Source organism: Hippocampus comes, unplaced genomic scaffold (genome assembly GCF_001891065.2).
Source record: "Hippocampus comes isolate QL1 unplaced genomic scaffold, H_comes_QL1_v1.1 scaffold345, whole genome shotgun sequence".
NCBI classification, from domain to species: Eukaryota; Metazoa; Chordata; class Actinopteri; order Syngnathiformes; family Syngnathidae; genus Hippocampus; species Hippocampus comes.
Window position 1 is genome coordinate 1,694,738 of NW_017805538.1, and position 17,319 is coordinate 1,712,056.

At 43.2% G+C, this 17,319-nt stretch overlaps 1 protein-coding gene across 7 annotated transcripts in view; it reads left to right on the forward strand.

Moving 5' to 3' along the window:
* The window catches only part of atp11a (ATPase phospholipid transporting 11A), a 39,418-nt gene extending 23,756 nt beyond the window's left edge, over positions 1-15,662 (forward strand). For 2 of the 7 annotated variants that reach the window (XM_019878465.1, XM_019878466.1), the window contains 28 exons: positions 1,148-1,228; positions 1,301-1,408; positions 2,613-2,741; positions 2,843-2,946; positions 3,033-3,080; positions 3,246-3,310; positions 3,427-3,508; positions 3,991-4,141; positions 4,246-4,443; positions 4,525-4,638; positions 4,738-4,797; positions 4,884-5,050; positions 5,156-5,227; positions 5,356-5,429; positions 5,516-5,619; positions 5,706-5,887; positions 7,009-7,257; positions 7,356-7,533; positions 7,650-7,752; positions 7,828-7,973; positions 8,060-8,119; positions 8,211-8,338; positions 8,895-9,030; positions 9,549-9,572; positions 11,333-11,398; positions 11,465-11,568; positions 11,675-11,840; positions 13,331-15,662. In XM_019878465.1, coding sequence (XP_019734024.1) covers positions 1,148-1,228; positions 1,301-1,408; positions 2,613-2,741; positions 2,843-2,946; positions 3,033-3,080; positions 3,246-3,310; positions 3,427-3,508; positions 3,991-4,141; positions 4,246-4,443; positions 4,525-4,638; positions 4,738-4,797; positions 4,884-5,050; positions 5,156-5,227; positions 5,356-5,429; positions 5,516-5,619; positions 5,706-5,887; positions 7,009-7,257; positions 7,356-7,533; positions 7,650-7,752; positions 7,828-7,973; positions 8,060-8,119; positions 8,211-8,338; positions 8,895-9,030; positions 9,549-9,572; positions 11,333-11,398; positions 11,465-11,568; positions 11,675-11,840; positions 13,331-13,612 — 3,381 coding nt within the window. In that variant the 3' untranslated portion in view covers positions 13,613-15,662. Of the gene's footprint in view, positions 1-1,147; positions 1,229-1,300; positions 1,409-2,612; positions 2,742-2,842; positions 2,947-3,032; positions 3,081-3,245; positions 3,311-3,426; positions 3,509-3,990; positions 4,142-4,245; positions 4,444-4,524; positions 4,639-4,737; positions 4,798-4,883; positions 5,051-5,155; positions 5,228-5,355; positions 5,430-5,515; positions 5,620-5,705; positions 5,888-7,008; positions 7,258-7,355; positions 7,534-7,649; positions 7,753-7,827; positions 7,974-8,059; positions 8,120-8,210; positions 8,339-8,894; positions 9,031-9,548; positions 9,573-11,332; positions 11,399-11,464; positions 11,569-11,674; positions 11,841-12,509; positions 12,600-12,788; positions 12,893-13,330 lie in introns of those variants that run through there. The other 5 variants (XM_019878469.1, XM_019878470.1, XM_019878468.1 and 2 more) reach the window with 5 other exon arrangements.
* The last annotated feature ends 1,657 nt before the right edge of the window (positions 15,663-17,319 follow it).

Here is a 17,319-nt window from a genome sequence, read left to right on the forward strand (position 1 = left end):
TCTTAATTGTTTTGATTTTCATCTTATTTTGTAGTTCCGATTTTTATTTACTTACTGGGCTAACATGCGACCTCGGGGCCCTATTTCATGCCATACCATGTGGAAATGTGTCCTGCTCCAACTTAAAAACTCACCTTTAAATGTAACATGAAAGAAAAACCAAAAAATAAATTAGTAATAAAGAAAAATGTATCAAAGTAACTACAGTTTAAACAAATGAATAAATAAAAATAAATGTCGGCTGTCCCAGCTCTATTAATATAATTACTTTGAAACATATTGGGAAGAAAATGTGTCTTTGAGTCTTGGTATATTGCTTGTATGTATGTGTTCCTGTGGTGTTTGTGTGTGAATATTTATTTGAAGGAATATCACTCCTGGAACTCCATGCTAATTTCTTAGTAGCATGTCAATGGGATTTTACATTGACTTTAGCATCAATGCTGATGATTTATCTTTTCAAAATGAAGCATGTCTTGTATTTAAATATACAATGTGTGTATTTGTTTTTATAGTGTGTTCAGTTTTACAGTAAACTCCAACTGGGGTGTCATGAAACATTTTAAAGCCTGTTCAGGGACAGCAGTATTATATCACATCAAACATTTGCTGCACAAGGAACATGCATTCAGGATACTTACATAACATCGGAAAAATGCCCACACACGCGGCTGTTTGGCACATGAATAATTTTTCTGCGATATTTTTAAATTTTGATTAATTACCCGACATTAAACCAAACAACCAAAGTCATCCAACATTTGATGTGTTTTTTTTTCTTCTTGGCTTGTGGCTGCTATTCCAAGAAAAAGTCAAGTTTGTGTCATAAAATGTACCTATTGCACTCTTGCCATTCCATTCCCATCATAAAATGGAAATGATGAATTTCTGTTGACCAAATCAGTCCTCCAGTTTGTCTCACACCACCATTTTGGTCCATGAGGCACTGTACCATTTTGATTGGCACATCATTAGTGTTCTTTAAAGTCATATTGATTTGGATCAGTTATTTTTGTAGCCTTTGAATTTGAGGAAAATTTGTACTGCGTGGTATGGAACTAAAGGGCACTGCTTGTTGTCAATGAGCTAATGTCACTGTTGCGGCCGATTTCCATGCTGCGAAACGTCTTTCCATTGTGTTTTTTAGTTGATCATTGACACACCCACCAGTCCTGTCACCAGTGGACTGCCGCTCTTCTTTGTCATCACAGTTACAGCTATCAAGCAGGTGGGAAGCCCGAAAGCCTGATGTCATGCCATGCCATGGCCTTTGTCATCATCCACCATCTCTATTTCTCAGGGTTACGAGGACTGGCTGAGACACAAAGCGGACAACGCTGTCAACCAGTGTCCCGTCCACGTGCTGCAACATGGCAAAGTGATCTGCAAGCAGAGTCGCAAACTGCGGGTGTGTTTTTGTGCATATGTGTGTCCAAATCAGTCACTCTTACGCCGAACAGCATGTTCTATTGCCTCATACTAAAGCAAGGTTTCGCCCTCTGACTCATACACACATATACAAAGGGGTGCAAAAGTATGTACTGTACAAAGGTGTGAGAGTTGTACCGAGTTCTTTTCCTTCTTTATCTCACCATAAATTGAACGACCCCACAGATGTATAGGTTACGGGGGCCCGATGAATGGCCATTATATTCACTAGGCCAGGGGTCCCCAACCTTTTTTGCCCCACGGACCGGTTTATGTCAGACAATATTTTCAGGGACCCGCATTTAAGGTGTGGCGGATTAATACAACAAAATAATATGGTATGAGCTGCATGAAAACTGTGGTGTTTTCAAAATATAATAATAAACACAAGGAGCGTCTAATCTGGTCGCAACACTCTTATCGCTCTGGTAATGTTTAATCCCTTCAAAATACGATACAATGCAAATTCAAAGTGCATGAAAATGATGACTCACCACAGCCACGGGGTTGATTTTCTGCAATCAGACGGTCCCATCTCGGGGTAATAGGAGACAATGACACCTCAAGTGTGTGGTTTATGTCCAGTCTACTTCGTAATTTTGTTTTAGTCGCCGTTGCTGCAGAAACTCCCCACCTCACACAGGCAGGATGTCGGAAATAGCAACAGTGCTATTGTGGCGATCTCAGAGTATTCAGCCATAACTTTAATCCAGTTGTCTCGAACGTACTTTTAAGGCCGCCATCATTTGCGATCTCCAAGCAGCTTTTTTAGTCATTTTGCGGGCTTCAGCGTTTTGTTTTTGAGCGTCATTGGTCACGTGACCGAGAAGCGTGGCTTGACGTGAATCAAGCGTGACACAGACGGATGTAATGGAGAATCCGGTAATTTTTCAAAATAAAACATCTTTCGTATTCCGAAATAAATAAAACGGAAATAAGGCAAGTTCTTTCTGTGCGGCCCGGTACCAAATGCCCTGCGGACCGGTACCGGTCCGCGGACCGGCGGTTGGGGACCCCTGCACTAGGCCATTGATAAAGCTCCTGTTTTTTCATGATAAAAAGTGTATACTGTACCTACTTTTGCACCCCCTTGTATGTGTGTCTCAGGTTTTGGGTCACAAATGCACTCACACACATTGCAAATGAATGAGATAATAGATACCTCTTGGTTGGATTTGCCTCAGGTGGGAGACATAGTCTTTGTGAAGGAAGATGAATCATTCCCCTGCGATCTCATACTCTTGTCCTCATCCCGGGATGATGGAACCTGCCATGTCACCACAGCCAGTCTGGATGGCGAGAGCAGTCACAAGGTGCGTGAGCATTTATTATCATGCCGGACGGTTACTTGACACGGCCCGCCTATCAAGTGTTTGACCGTGCCGAGAATGTTTTGTATTTCCTCCACTTGCAGACATACTATGCAGTGCAGGACACCAAAGCTTACAACGCTGAGACTGAGGTGGACTCAATCCACGCTACCATCGAATGTGAACAACCACAGCCAGACCTGTACAAGTCAGTGAAACCCGCTGCTGCGTACACCAGCCAGGAATTCATTTTCCCAAACATATTTCTTCTTATTTATTTATTTTTCTGAATAGGTTTGTTGGTCGCATCAACATTTACATGAACAATGAGCCAGTGGCAAGGTAATATTACCATGTGTACCTTTCACATACAGGATATATTGCTGTCTCGCGTGCTTTATAGTCAACGTTGTGCTCCAACAGAAAATATAAATTGCAAGTTTTTCCCGCATAGTAAAGTTCCGATGCACCTGAAAAGGCGATAATTACAATTGTTACTGTTCACAGGCCATTGGGATCAGAGAACCTGCTTCTCAGAGGTGCCACACTGAAGAACACAGAGTACATTTATGGTAATTTAACAAAAAGGCCGAAGATTTCACCATCATATTTGTTAATGTTGTTTGTCAATACTCCCTGAAGAGAAGGTTCCCATCGAACCAATATTTCTGCCATTTCCTTATTTCAGCAGTTGCCATCTACACTGGGATGGAAACAAAGATGGCTCTTAACTACCAGTCCAAGTCTCAGAAACGCTCTGCAGTAGAAAAGTAAGCTTTTCTTTCCATTCCTATCCACGCAACTTCTGGAAGTACACCGACTGAAATCTGGAGCCTTCATTTTTCAACCCCCGTTAGTGGAATGTTCCATCTATTCATCCATTTTCCATAGTGCTTATCCTCACTAGGGTTGCGCTGGCGGGATACACCCTGGACTGGTCACCAGCCGAGGGCAGGCCACATATTGACAAACAACCCTTGAGACTCGCGTTCACACCCACAGATAATTAAGAATATTGAATTTACCTTTTGAGGCATGTTTTTGAATATGAGAGGAAACCTACACAAGCACGGGGAAAACATGCATTCACCACATAAGAAAGCCAGCGACCGGATTTGAACGGCAAACCTCAGAACTGTGAGGCAGTTCGGCTAACCCCCTCTTCCACCGTTACCTTTACATCGGCTTTAATATCCAAACACATTTTGTGCAGAGGATTAGTATGGGGATTTAACAGGTTTTGTATTGGCAGGTCAATGAACGCCTATTTGGTGGTCTACCTATGCATTCTCATCAGCAAGGCCTTTGTCAACACAGTGCTAAAATATGCGTGGCAGGCCGACCCCATCAGAGACGAGCCCTGGTACGATCAGAGAACTGAGGCAGCGAGGCAGAGAAACATTGTGAGTCTGTTAAATGCAGCATTCCAGACTGCTGGTTATTTCTTTATCTTTAAGTGTTATTTATTCCTTTTGACACTTCTCACGGTCTTCTCTTGCCTCCACAGGTGATCAGAGCCTTCACAGACTTCCTGGCCTTCATGGTCCTATTCAACTACATTATCCCCGTTTCCATGTACGTCACTGTGGAGATGCAGAAGTTCCTGGGCTCCTATTTCATGATGTGGGATGATGAGATGTTTGACCAGGAGCTTGGCGAGAGAGCAGTGGTCAACACATCAGACCTGAATGAAGAGCTGGGACAGGTTCTCCATTGCCTTGCCCTTTGTGAAAACATTTCTCCAGTTGGCATGTTCATCGATGTAGCCTTGAATTCTTCTGTCCAGGTGGAGTATGTGTTTACTGATAAGACAGGGACGCTAACAGAGAACAACATGGAGTTCATCGAGTGCTGTGTGGATGGACATGTTTATGTCGCCCAAGCTATTTGTAATGGGCAGGTGATAATACAACTCTTGTGTTTTCTTTTTTTCATCAAACGATTGTGAAATTAATTTCAGCATCCCTTACTGCCTCCATTCATTATTTCATGTATTTAGGTTTTGCCTGGTGCAGATAGCATGGACATGATTGACACATCACCAGGTCCTGAGGCCAGGGTGAGTGAGGACACATATCGACTGTTTGTCTGCAGTATTTGTCTTGAAGTAAGTGAGAGTACTTGTGTTGCCTCTCAAAACAACAGCAGCGCGAGGAGTTGTTTTTCCGTGCGCTGTGCTTATGCCACACTGTGCAAGTGAAAGAGGAGGAGACGGTAGATGGCATCAAGCAGGGCATCCACCGTGGCAAGTCCACTTCCTTCTACATCTCGTCATCTCCGGATGAGGTGGCGCTTGTAGAGGGCATGAAGAGGTGCTTTTCATGCACATGAATTGTTCGGTCAAAAATATTATGCGACCTTGCGTAAAGACTCTTCTTTTACAATTTGTGTGTTGCAATATTTTTGTTGTGCTGAAGACTTGGCTTCACGTATCTGAGACTCAAAGACAGTCACATGGAGATCTTGAACCGAGAGGAGGAGATTGAGAGGTTAGTGTCCCTCCTTGATACTTTTTTTAAAAAAATCTGTCAATCTCTCTGCATGCAGAGGATTATTAATCTGCATCTACGAAATGGCTAATTGGATGCAATGTTGTTTCCCCCCACCCCCCAATCAGGTTTGAACTCCTGGAAGTTCTGACCTTTGACTCGGTCAGAAGGAGGATGAGCGTCATTGTCAGGGCCAGCACCGGTAATAAGGATCTTCTGTTTGGGTTTCTCATCGGATTTATATATTTATATATTTCTTCTTCTTTGTTTATTTGCCCATGTCTCCAGGTGAGCTGTACCTTTTCTGCAAAGGAGCAGATTCCTCCATCTTCCCAAGGGTTATATCAGGCAAGGTGGATCAAGTCAGAGCTCGGGTGGAGCACAATGCAGTGGTGAGAGCAGACACGCATACTCAAAAGACATACTGCACTCTATATCCCCTCTGCATTCATAATGTGCCAACTGAATTTCTTCCAAGGAGGGTCTTCGGACACTCTGTGTGGCATACCGGCCGCTCAGTCCAGCGCAGTACCAGGAGGTGTGCTTACTTTTGAGTCGAGCCAAGTTGGCACTACAGGACAGGGATAAACGTCTGGCGGAGGCTTATGACATTATTGAGAAAGACCTCATCCTGCTAGGAGCCACTGCTGTGGAAGACAGGTAGATGACAGCATTCAATTTGGGCTCGTCTTAACTCATTTGGGGATTTAGTATTGATAATCGTGGCTCTGAACTCTGTGTGTGGCGTTTGAATGTTCTCTTCACCTGAGCCGAAAGCATGCACGCTATAGGTTAAATTCAAGCCCATCGTGAGTGTCAATGACTGTCTTGTCTGTATGTGCCCTGCGATTGACTGGTGAACAGTACAGAGTGTGCCCCTCCTATTGCTGAAAGTCAGCTGAAATGGGCTTCAGCTCATGGACAACCCTAAACTGGATAAGCAGCAAAAAATAGATGAATGGACGGTATTCTTGTCTCGGAGTTCTCTCTCCCATCATTCCACAGAATCAGTTCTTGATTCCAGGAATGCTACTGCCTTAACGACTTTCTGAAGGACGCAATTGGTAGTTCATGCAAAGACTTTGTTTGCTCGGAGGGCATTGCAGGGCAGCTTGTACTTTGCAAAGTGAGACAGAGAGACAATTGTCCTGCGTTGCACCCTTCACTTGTTTCTTGTTTAGTGTACTACACAAAAATATAAATGCACCACCTTTTCGTTTATGCTCCCATTTTTCACAAGGTAAACTCAAAGATGCTGAATGTGGAGGTCCTGGGCTGCTGCGGTGACACACGGCCTGCATTGGATGTACTGCCAAATTGTCTGAAACGCCTTCGGAGAAGGCTTGAAATGAATATTAAATTCATAGGCAACAGCTCTGATGGGCATTCCTCCAGTCCGAATGCCAATTGCACGCTGCCTCTAATCTTGTCCAAATCTGTGTCAGCGTGCTAAACTGCACATTTCAGAGTGGTCTTTTTTTTTTTTTTTTGTGTGGCCACCCTAAGGCACATCTGTGCAATAATCAGGCTGTCTACTCAGCATCTTGATACGCCACACCTGCGAGCTGATTATCTCGACAAAGGAGAAATGCTCACCAACACAGATTTAGACAGATTTGGGAACAACATTTCAGGAAAATGGCCTTTTGTGGATGTAGAAAAACATTTCGATCTTTGCCAAAAGTGCCCATAATTTTGTTCAATGTAGCCACAGCAAATGAAATAGTCAACCCTCTTGATGTGCTACTTCCTTGACCCTTCCTCAAACTTGACCTTTGCAGACTCCAAGAAAAAGCGGCAGACACCATTGAGTCCCTGCACAAAGCTGGAATGAAGGTGTGGGTGCTGACCGGTGACAAGATGGAGACGGCAGCCGCCACTTGCTATGCCAGCAAGCTCTTCCACCGCAACACGCAGATCCTGGAGCTGACCACCAAGCGCACAGAGGAGCAGAGCCTTCACGATGTCCTGTTTGATCTGAGCAGAACCGTCCTCAGGCAGCATGGCGGCATGAGCAGGGACGTTTCTGGGTGTGTTTTGAAAGATGTCGGCGGCTTTTGGAGAATTGCAGCCGGAAGTCGCGTAGGAAGCACACAGAGTGTGATCTTGCAGTCTTGTGACTGTGCAGTTTATCAGGTGACTACATGGACTACGGCCTCATCATCGACGGAGCAACCCTCTCGACGGTAATGAAGCCAGGCCAGGAAGACTCCAACTCAGGAAACTACAAAGAGATTTTCCTAGAAATTTGCCGCAACTGCAGTGCTGTCCTCTGCTGTCGAATGGCACCGCTTCAGAAAGCGCAGGTACAAAGGCAACCTCTGCCTCTGAATTTACCAATTTCATATTCTAAAATAGAAGAGCAAGGCTCACTGGTTTGCACTCATAAAGGTGGCGTTATTCTGATTTTTGACCTTTCTAGATTGTGAAGCTGATCAAGACCTCCAAGGAGCATCCAATCACTCTTGCCATTGGAGACGGCGCCAATGATGTCAGCATGATCCTCGAAGCTCATGTTGGCATAGGTTAACACTTTTTTTTTCAAGCATTTAAAATTGAGGATCAGTACAGGGGACAAAATAACTGGCCTTGTCCCTCAGGTATCATGGGTAAAGAGGGACGTCAGGCAGTGAGGAACAGCGACTATGCCATTCCCAAATTCAAACACCTGAAGAAGATTCTGCTTGTCCATGGACATTATTACTACATACGCATCTCTGAACTTGTACAGTACTTCTTTTACAAGGTACGGGTACCTATAGTGTGGATTGCGTGTTATTTTCATGCAAGGTGCGGGATAGACCGACCGAGTTTATGCTTCTATTCCCGCAGAATGTCTGTTTCATCTTCCCGCAATTTCTATACCAGTTCTTCTGTGGTTTCTCACAACAGGTAGGGATGCACTCGCACAAGCACAGCGAAGCACGGAAAGACACCACAAATGATCAAATGTCTCACTCATCGTGTCTCTCCTCATTTTCAGCCACTCTATGATACAGCCTACTTGACCCTGTACAACATTAGCTTCACTTCCCTGCCCATTCTGGTCTACAGTCTCATCGAACAGCACATCAACATGGACATCCTGAAGAAGGACCCGTCCCTATACAGGTTGGAGCGCACCATAATTGACTTACCGACTGTGCTCATCTGACATGGGCGTTTTCTGAGTGACTACAACACACACACACACACACACACACGCACACACTACCAGTAAAAGCTACCAATATCTGTAGTTCCAGAAGTGATTGGACAGTGAAAAATAGTTTGATTATTTTGCCTTTATCCACACACCACTATAATTAAATAAACCAGAACGGAAATAACACTTTTAAGCCACATACTGTGCATAAATGGACTATAATTTGTGACTACCACATTTTTCTTGGTCTGAAAATCTACTCTTCAATTTCACTTGAGTTACGATATTTGAAATGCTTTGTTTGAAAGCGTTGTCGTTGTCCAGTCATTTCTGACATAACAGTAACTGTTCCAAAGAATACCGTAGACTGGATGAACTGTATTTGATGAATCAAAAGTAACTCTCTCAAATGAACACATCACATCCTGATCTGGCGCTTCTCCATCAGGAGTCAATGAAGTATTGATGAGTACCGGTAGGTGTGTTTTTGCTCATGGTCATGGTTTTTCCTTACCTTCACAGGGACATTGCCAAGAATTCATTACTGCGGTGGCCCATCTTCATATATTGGACTCTCTTAGGTGTATATGATGCCATTGTGATGTTCTTTGGTGCTTACTTCCTGTTTGACAACACCACATTTACCAGCAACGGACAGGTAGCACTAGCGTGTCCACAACAACACTCTTGCTTTGTCTAGTTTAAGTTACCATTGAGGTTACCAAAACAACAATAATAATAATAGTAATAATAATAATAAATAAGACAAAGTGGGATGGGGATGGAATAATAGCAGGTAGTACAATGTCAGGCAACAAGTCACAAACAATTTGAGTCTGTTGTCTTAATGAGTTTAATCTTAGTTTCAATGTCCAGGTGCAGATCTGCTGTCATGCCAGATGGGTGTTAGATGTCAGAGCATTTAGAGTAGACTGTCTGCTCAAATGTCACCACCATCTGTCTGCCACCTTTCATTCGTGGCCAATGTTACCGTCCTCAAACTTTGTCAGCTTCTTGATTATTTTTCTTTGCATCAGTTCTTTTTTTTTTTTTTTTTTCCCCTCCAGCCGCCAAACTGTGGTTTAGCTGTTATGATTTTCTTTTTCTGGCCTTCGTTTTCCTCTCCTCTTACCTTTCTGTTGCCTTTTCTTTATGCTTCTCTTTTCCTCCTCCCAGCTAATGACAACCAACACACAGATGGTAAGCGTGCCCACAACTCACTGTCGGCCCTCCAAGAGTCCCAGTCTGACCCAGTCACACTGCCTCATACAGAACCAACCATTGCCCGCTCACTCACCTCTCATCTCATGTCCCTTCTCTCAGTGCTTGCCTACAGCTGTAGGCTAGGTGCATATTCACTCACACCCATGTTTACTCTTATTCCAAACCTCCCTTGTACAATTTGTATACACTGTCAGAAAAACGGGTACTGTAGGTGGTCCACTTTTTGTTCTCCAAGGTACAAATTTTTGTCATGTACCCTGTAGGGTTCACGGTTGAAGCCCTAGGGACAGTCTGTTTCTTTTTTATGGTTAGAAAGGTTCACAAATTGTTGAAATTGGTAAAAGGACCGTTTCTTCATCTTTATGGTGGCATGTAAGGGTGCAAACAAGTGCAAGGCCTCGACAGATGCCTTTCAAAAGAGCTCACTGTTGTATTGAATGCACTTAAAAAAAAAAAAAAAAAAAAAATTAAAAAAAGCAGTAAGGGTCGTCATCTAGACCGGGCATGGGAAACTTCGTTGAACTGACAACGGTTATTGCGAAGAAAACATATTGTTGTCTGTGTACTTTTGTATTTTTTGACCAATCTTCAGTTCCCAGGATCCTTTGTGGTACGCTATATGGAACATTTCCCATCTTAATGTCATTAATCATTATCTCTTAAGCGTGTTTACTACCCAAATTTCATTGTATGCGCTCATCATCTAGTGCTACACCTGTACATGTGATTGTGAACATCTTGATATATACAAGGTGGACGCTTTCCTTTCTTCTGTATGTTGACAGGGTTGTCGCTAGCATGATTTTCTTCTCTTATAGAGGTGAATAGTTGCTCGTGCTACACAAATTGATATGAATGAAGCACATAATTACAACTTGAAAATGATCAGGTGTGGTAGGGGAATCATTTTTATCATGTTGCCCATCCCCGATCCAGACAGCGCCCTTTGCAGGCAAATGTGATGTAACCTTTAGTTACAGTTTTGCCTAAAACGAGTACAAATATGTACTCTAAGATGAAAAAAAAAATTACTCTATGATACAAATTTTTCCACAAACAGTACAAATTGTGAGGGTCCCAATACGGACCTTGTTTAAAAGTTACAACCTAAGTGGATGCGAGAAGGTACTGCCTCAGTGACAAGCCATTGGACCCAAAAAGGTATCATAAATGCAGCACTTTTTTTCTGACAGTGTATATGTGTGACAGAACGTAATATGATGTGCCAATGAGAAGCTGTTTGCCTGCATCCATTCTCAACAAAAAGATGTTCGGACTGGGGGAGGATTTTTGTTGTTGCTGTTGTTGAAGTACAGGGAAGCTAAGTGTGAAAACCCACTTGGCACCTTTATGTTGTTTGTTTTATTCCATCCACTAATGGCCATTAGCGCTTATGATAAGACAATTGAAATAGATTCGCCTTGCAAAATGTCTTTTCTTACTTTGTGCAGAACAAAACAATAATCAGCAAAAAATATAGCAGGGTTATTTATTGTTGGTTGTTGCTTATTTAATTACCCAACATTGTGTCAACATACAACTGCATACTCAAGTCCCCGTTGTCCCTCCCTCATGTCGCTGTTCACCATCTGTTAATTGATTGACTCGTGTTGATTTTACGCACACATTCGTCATTGATATGTTCTTGTATGTTTTACTGTTCAGCGTTTGTGTTTGTAGAATTAAAGTGACTTGAGATAGCAAACAGCAACAATGTTTTGTTTTTCTCCCGGCAGATGTTTGGAAACTGGACCTTTGGGACACTGGTCTTTACAGCGCTGGTCTTCATAGTTACATTCAAGGTACCCCATATCCACACAAATGCACACTCGCGCTCACACACATTGACATGTCTTGCCTGCCTCCAGTTGGCCCTCGATACACATTACTGGACCTGGATCAACCACTTTGTAATATGGGGCTCGCTTATCTTCTTTGTGGTGTTCTCTCTACTGTGGGGAGGAATCATCTGGTAGGCTTTGTACAATTCCCCCCGCCCCTTCTTCTCATTTCGCTCTGTAATATTGAGAGCTGTTCTCTGATTGACTGGTTGTCCCGAAATGTCTTGTGTCCCGCAGGCCCTTCCTCAACTACCAAAGGATGTACTACGTATTCATGCAGATGTTGTCCAGTGGCCCTGCATGGCTGAGCATAGTACTGTTGATTATAGCCAGTCTTCTGCCAGATGTGCTGAAGAAGGTCATCTGGAGGTCTCTTTGGCCCACTACCACTGAACGTATACAGGTAAGCTCTGCCCTGGTTGTGCGAGTCACGAGCGGGTAACACTTTCCTTTTGCCCAACTTAGCAGATTGGCTTCCAGCATTAATTGTCCGCTTTCAAGTTTGGTAAGACCGTGACAGTGTTGTGTCTAATCAGTGGCTGTGGCTCAGCAGATGTATGCAGGACTCGGCTATGTTCCTGCTCTCGCGGATGCAAGTCAGTCAGTCTTGTCTGCGTGCTTGCCTCTGCTCTTTGACTTCACTTCAGACCAGTGCAATAGAATTTGTGTTTGCACTTACACTGTAGGTGTGATTGACATTTGGAACTGAAAGTGTTGATTTTGAAATTGTTTTCTTAATCTTGTCCAACCCTTTCAGCCCCGGTGCATTCATAGGCCGGTTAGAAATGTCGTCTGACTCGCCGCGGCAGTGAGCTTCTTCCATACGATCTGTGATCAAAACCTTCTCACCTCCCTACACTTGAAGCGAGCTAATATTCAACCTGATTGATCCGAAAATGTTTCTCTCACTCTTACCTTCAGTTTGAATGACTTGATCACTAAAATACCGCACATCTATGTATAGATCTGAGTGATCTTCTGAGCTGTGAACTTTCTGCCCTTCCCTTCTTTTCCTCATTATCTGACCTCCTGGTTCCTCCTCCTCCCTCCTGCAATTCCGCTCCCCTGGCAGATGAAACGTCGGTGCCTAGCCTCTCAGCCTTCCACCATCTTTATGCTGTCTCAGACCTCCAGCAGAATCAGTTTCTAATCCTGCCCTGAGGTGACCCGTCCGCTTCCTTTCCTTTCAGCCCGCCTTCACTTCCTCTTTCCGACCACGTTCCTTTTGCTCTGCTCATTTGCATGAAACAGAAGTCACACGTCTGGATTCAGCTATGAAGAGAAAAACATGTTGATATAAACCTATGTGTGTGTGTGTGTGTGTGTGTGTGGTGTGTGTTCGTGTATGCAGCATGTGACGGATAGTAGAGCTTATGAGGAGGTCGAAGCCTGCCTGAGTTCTGACTCCTTGCTAGGTGGGCTAGCTGTCACACAAGCCTAGAGGGCTTCAGCATGGTAAAGCTTATATTGTGTGTGTGTATGTGGGTGTGGGTGCCTTGTTCTAATAAAGTTGCTTTTTTTTCTACATGAATGCAGTTTGAACTTAACTATCAGGTGGTTGTGCATGTGTGTTGGCTGTTTCGGTGGTTTGATGTTTGGACCTCTGGGGCCCTCTGGTGACCGAGTGCTTCCTTCCGACCAAAACGCCCACGGGGCTCACCACTCTTGTGTTTCTATTTGCATGGTTCGTTGTTAATGAGGACACTGCAAAAGTACACGAAATATCCCAGTTGATCAATCAAAGTAAAAACATCAAGTGCTGCTCATTGAGGGATTTAATTGGAGGCACGCTTTTGAAACTGAACCCAACTGGGATGTTAGTGTGCAGTAGCTCCTCGGCAACCTTCCATATTTATATTGATTTTTTTTTTCTCCGTTCTGATCCCCACACAGAATGCTGATAAAGTATACAAGGGTCAGCTTTCCGAGTTCACCCCCCTGTCGTCTATCCACGCTGCTCCCAATGCTGGCAGCCGCCGTCGAGGTTCCAGCATCCACAGGAACACGCCTAACCCTACAAGGTCTGAACCTTTTACCAAGAAAGCCATGGTGACACGCTGGCAGAGGCCCCCAGATTATTGCACCTTCCCGCCCCTGCTGGGATTCACCGATGTCAACCACACGTCAAAGCAGGGCCAAACCTTCAGCAGGGCTGGACCAGAGACTTTGGTCTAATTTATGAATTGTCATAAAACAGTGTCGTGAGCAGAACTAATTGAATGCTGTTCAAATGGACCAAATGGCTTCCAAGTCGAGCTGTGCTAAGCTCATTTCCCGATGTCACTACGCATGTCGCTAATAGCGGGTATGCGTCACCACACTGCAAGGGGTTGACTGTTGCCAAGTCAGCAGTCAAGCATGACACAAAGCATTGTGGGATGACTATGGAGAGGACTACATTCCGATCAGGGCTCAGTGTCACAGCTTTGCAGCTTAACATTAGCACTGGAATCATCTTTAATTCTGAAGTGCAATTGGATTGTTGGGATATGTTGGGTTTTTATTTTCTTGTATTATGATGGTTAACCAGCCATTGTCTTCTATGCAGACTGAAATTTTGTTGATGATGACCATGAGAGCACCTCTAGCCCCTATGACCCGAGTAAACATCTCCTTCCTTCCTTCCTTCCTTCCTTCCTTCCTTCCTTCCTTCCTTCCTTCCTTCCTTCCTTCTTTCTTTCTCACTTTCCGTGTGCTCTGTGTCTTTATAGGACAAACTGGTCCTCCCTGCATGCAAACGCATTGTCCAGAAACACTTCATAGGACACACTGCAACGCTGTAAGAAAGGTGTCTCAAGGGCAGAGGCCTGCGTGTTTACACTTGTAGGCTTCGCCATGTCCCTAGTCGAACTAGCATCTTACATATATTTCAGTGTGTATTGTGTTTTGCCTTTGTGTGGTAGACATTCTAATAGCATGTATCCTGCCAGCTGTTGACTAGTCAATCTTTCGTCGTGGCCCTTTTTCCAAAGAATATTCCGCTAGCAGCAGTAGTTGTGTGACTGCGCTCGCTGTCTCGTTGCCTTTGATGTTGTGGAGTGAATACTGCACCCCTCATATTTACCAGAAGTGCAGAATGACAATGTGACATCATGGAGGCTACAGCTGGTTTATTGTGCTGTAAATCGACCAATATGCCTGTTACGGTGTTACCTTGGTCACAGAAGAGCAGGGTTTTTTTTCATAAAATATTCCCCCTTCCTCCTCTCCTGTTTTCTTTCTTTCTCTTTGTCCTTCACGCTATCCTCCAGTCGTTGCCTCTGTGGCAACGACACTGCCGATATGGTCCATCCCACGTGACCGCCAGTTTCGCTTTTGCCCGCTCCTCATCTTCACGCGTCGCTGCCGCTCCAGTACATGAATAGAAAGAAGTAGAAGAAATGTTTCTCTCTACCTGTTGTCTCTGAACCGCAGCCTTGTCACTGCTTCGGATATTTGTAGCCGCTTCCTGTTAGGTGCCTTGTGTAGCTGATATCTCTGCGATGCAGAGTGCACGTGTGGGTGAATGTAAAAACGCATCTCACGCCGAACAACACTGGAAACCTATCAAACAACAAACTGCACAAAATGTTGGACAACTTGCGTATAATTTCACTATTTGTATGTATTGTTTTTATGTTTTATATGCTGCAGGACTTATTTAAATGCCGTCGACCAATGTTACAAACTGTGACTTTATTTTTAAATGATGTACATGTATTTCTAACACGAGTGTCACTATTTGAAATTGTGTTGCCGCTAGCTAATGAAAGAAGCAGTTCGTTTACCTTTGTATCTAATATTCTCATGTATCGCGAGTGAGACTGGTACTTAAACTGATTTATGATCGCATGACAGTATAGATGTGACACTAATAAAGTGGATTGGGATGGATGGAGCACTTGACCGTGTGTGCGGAATACCTTCAAAAGGTTAAGAAAAATGTTTAACGGACACTGCAGAAAAATTGTGTTTGTCATTTATTTGCCTTTTGCAAAAAAAAATAAAATTAAATTAAAAAAAAATTCCAAAGCCTTTTGTGTATTTGGAATTCAAAATTGCACCAATTGAACCTGTCCTGACTCTCTTCACCGACCAAAAGTCTCAAAAACTGTTTCCAAATTGAGTGTTTATTTTAAAACTTTGTAGAATTAGCGTCCCGTGTTGCTCATTGCAGACAGTATCAATAAATGTCGACTCAAATACACAACACAAAGAAGTGAATAAATATTTTGTTTTTTTATGTTCAATTTGGGGTCTTTTGTGTGCCTCTTTTCACAGTCGTCTCAAGATTTACTTGTGGGTGCTTGCCAACCATGTGTGTTGCTATAGAAAGGAAGTACCTTTCCTTTGAAAAATAAAAAACGCAATTGGCCAGCTAAAGTTGGGTGTCAAACTTATTTTTTTCTTTAAGTCCAACACTGTCATTAGTCACCCAAAAAATAAACTGAATTATCTTCGCTTCGTCATGCTATGATACGAATGCCTTTGCATTTATCATGATTTAAGCGAGTAGTAAATTAAGAAAATCCATTTCTGAAAGGATAACATTGAAAGTATAAAGTATGTGCCATTTATTTTAACATAAGTCGACCGCAGACAGTTGTGGCATTTGTAACAACAAATGCATCAAGTCATCTGTCCAAACTGTAATTATTGCAAGTTCTTTTGCTGTTCGTGAGTCAGCAAACTTAAATTTGTCTTTGGTTTCAAAGGACCCGCATACATAGCTTTTGTTCCCACTGACATTGTTCAGATGCTGACATAAATGATGAGCAAATCATCACGCCATGCTTCCCTATCAGTTATAAAAACAAAACAATTATTTGGACAGGCCAGGTCGGATTTGACACGGGTATGGCGCAACTTTTCACCCTACTAAGATAATTCTTGTGCGTTCATGCTGCAATTCACCGGTTCTCCACTAGGGTGCAGCACAGTAGTACTGTTTAAACGTAAGCTTTGACCCAGAGTTTCTCTTCCAGATATGAACGTTTTCAAGTTATGCACAACTACATCACACACTAAAATGTACTGATATAAAGTCTCAAGAATAAAAAGGGACTTTACCGTGTTCTTTCTTGGATCATCAGAGCCCATCTCTGTGCTCCCCTCCTCCCTGCTGGGTGTCGTGCAAACAGTAAGGATGGAGGAATAGGTAGATCTGGGGTCAAAGGTCAGCACTGAGAGATGGAGATCGGGGCCTTACATCCTACAAAAGTGAAATGGTGATGAATCAAAGAAATTTATTCCCAGTAACCCTTAAAAAAATGGCATGGCATTGACAACGATACTGACTTAATGCTGAGCTGTTGTACATGCAAATAAAACCCCAAAAAAAACAGTAGGTGATATTATGGTTGACATTCCTGAAAAGAAGTGGTGAACACACGTTGACTATAGCATGACAACGGCACCATCTACACCTGAATAGTAAGGAACAGAGGTAGGTAAAGAGCACATAATATTCAGAGGCAGTGCACCTATACATGTCTTTTGGCCAACCAAGGCAGCCGATGGTGTTTAAAAAAAAAAAAAAAAAAAATCTGTGAAATTGTGGCCATTTTCCATGAATTGTTTTGCAGCCCGATTGTTTGCTGCTTTCATATCGCTCGTGACCTCGCTGAGAAAACGATGAGTTGAGACTTGCCTTGAGACGCGTTCCGCACGCATTGCAAAGAAAAACTTCAGTCTGATTCATGTGAAAGTTTGCCTTTCAGATTTATTTTCAACAAGAAGAAAATGTCTCCTTTATTCTTTGGCAGCATTCTGTAGCCTTGGCAGCTCCTCTCAAACAAGGGAAATTGTGCAGAAACATTTTTTTTTCCTCCATCAGTTCAAGATTGTCATGTCTTCAACATGCATCACTGTCTTGACACACAATAGACTCAGATACCATCCCA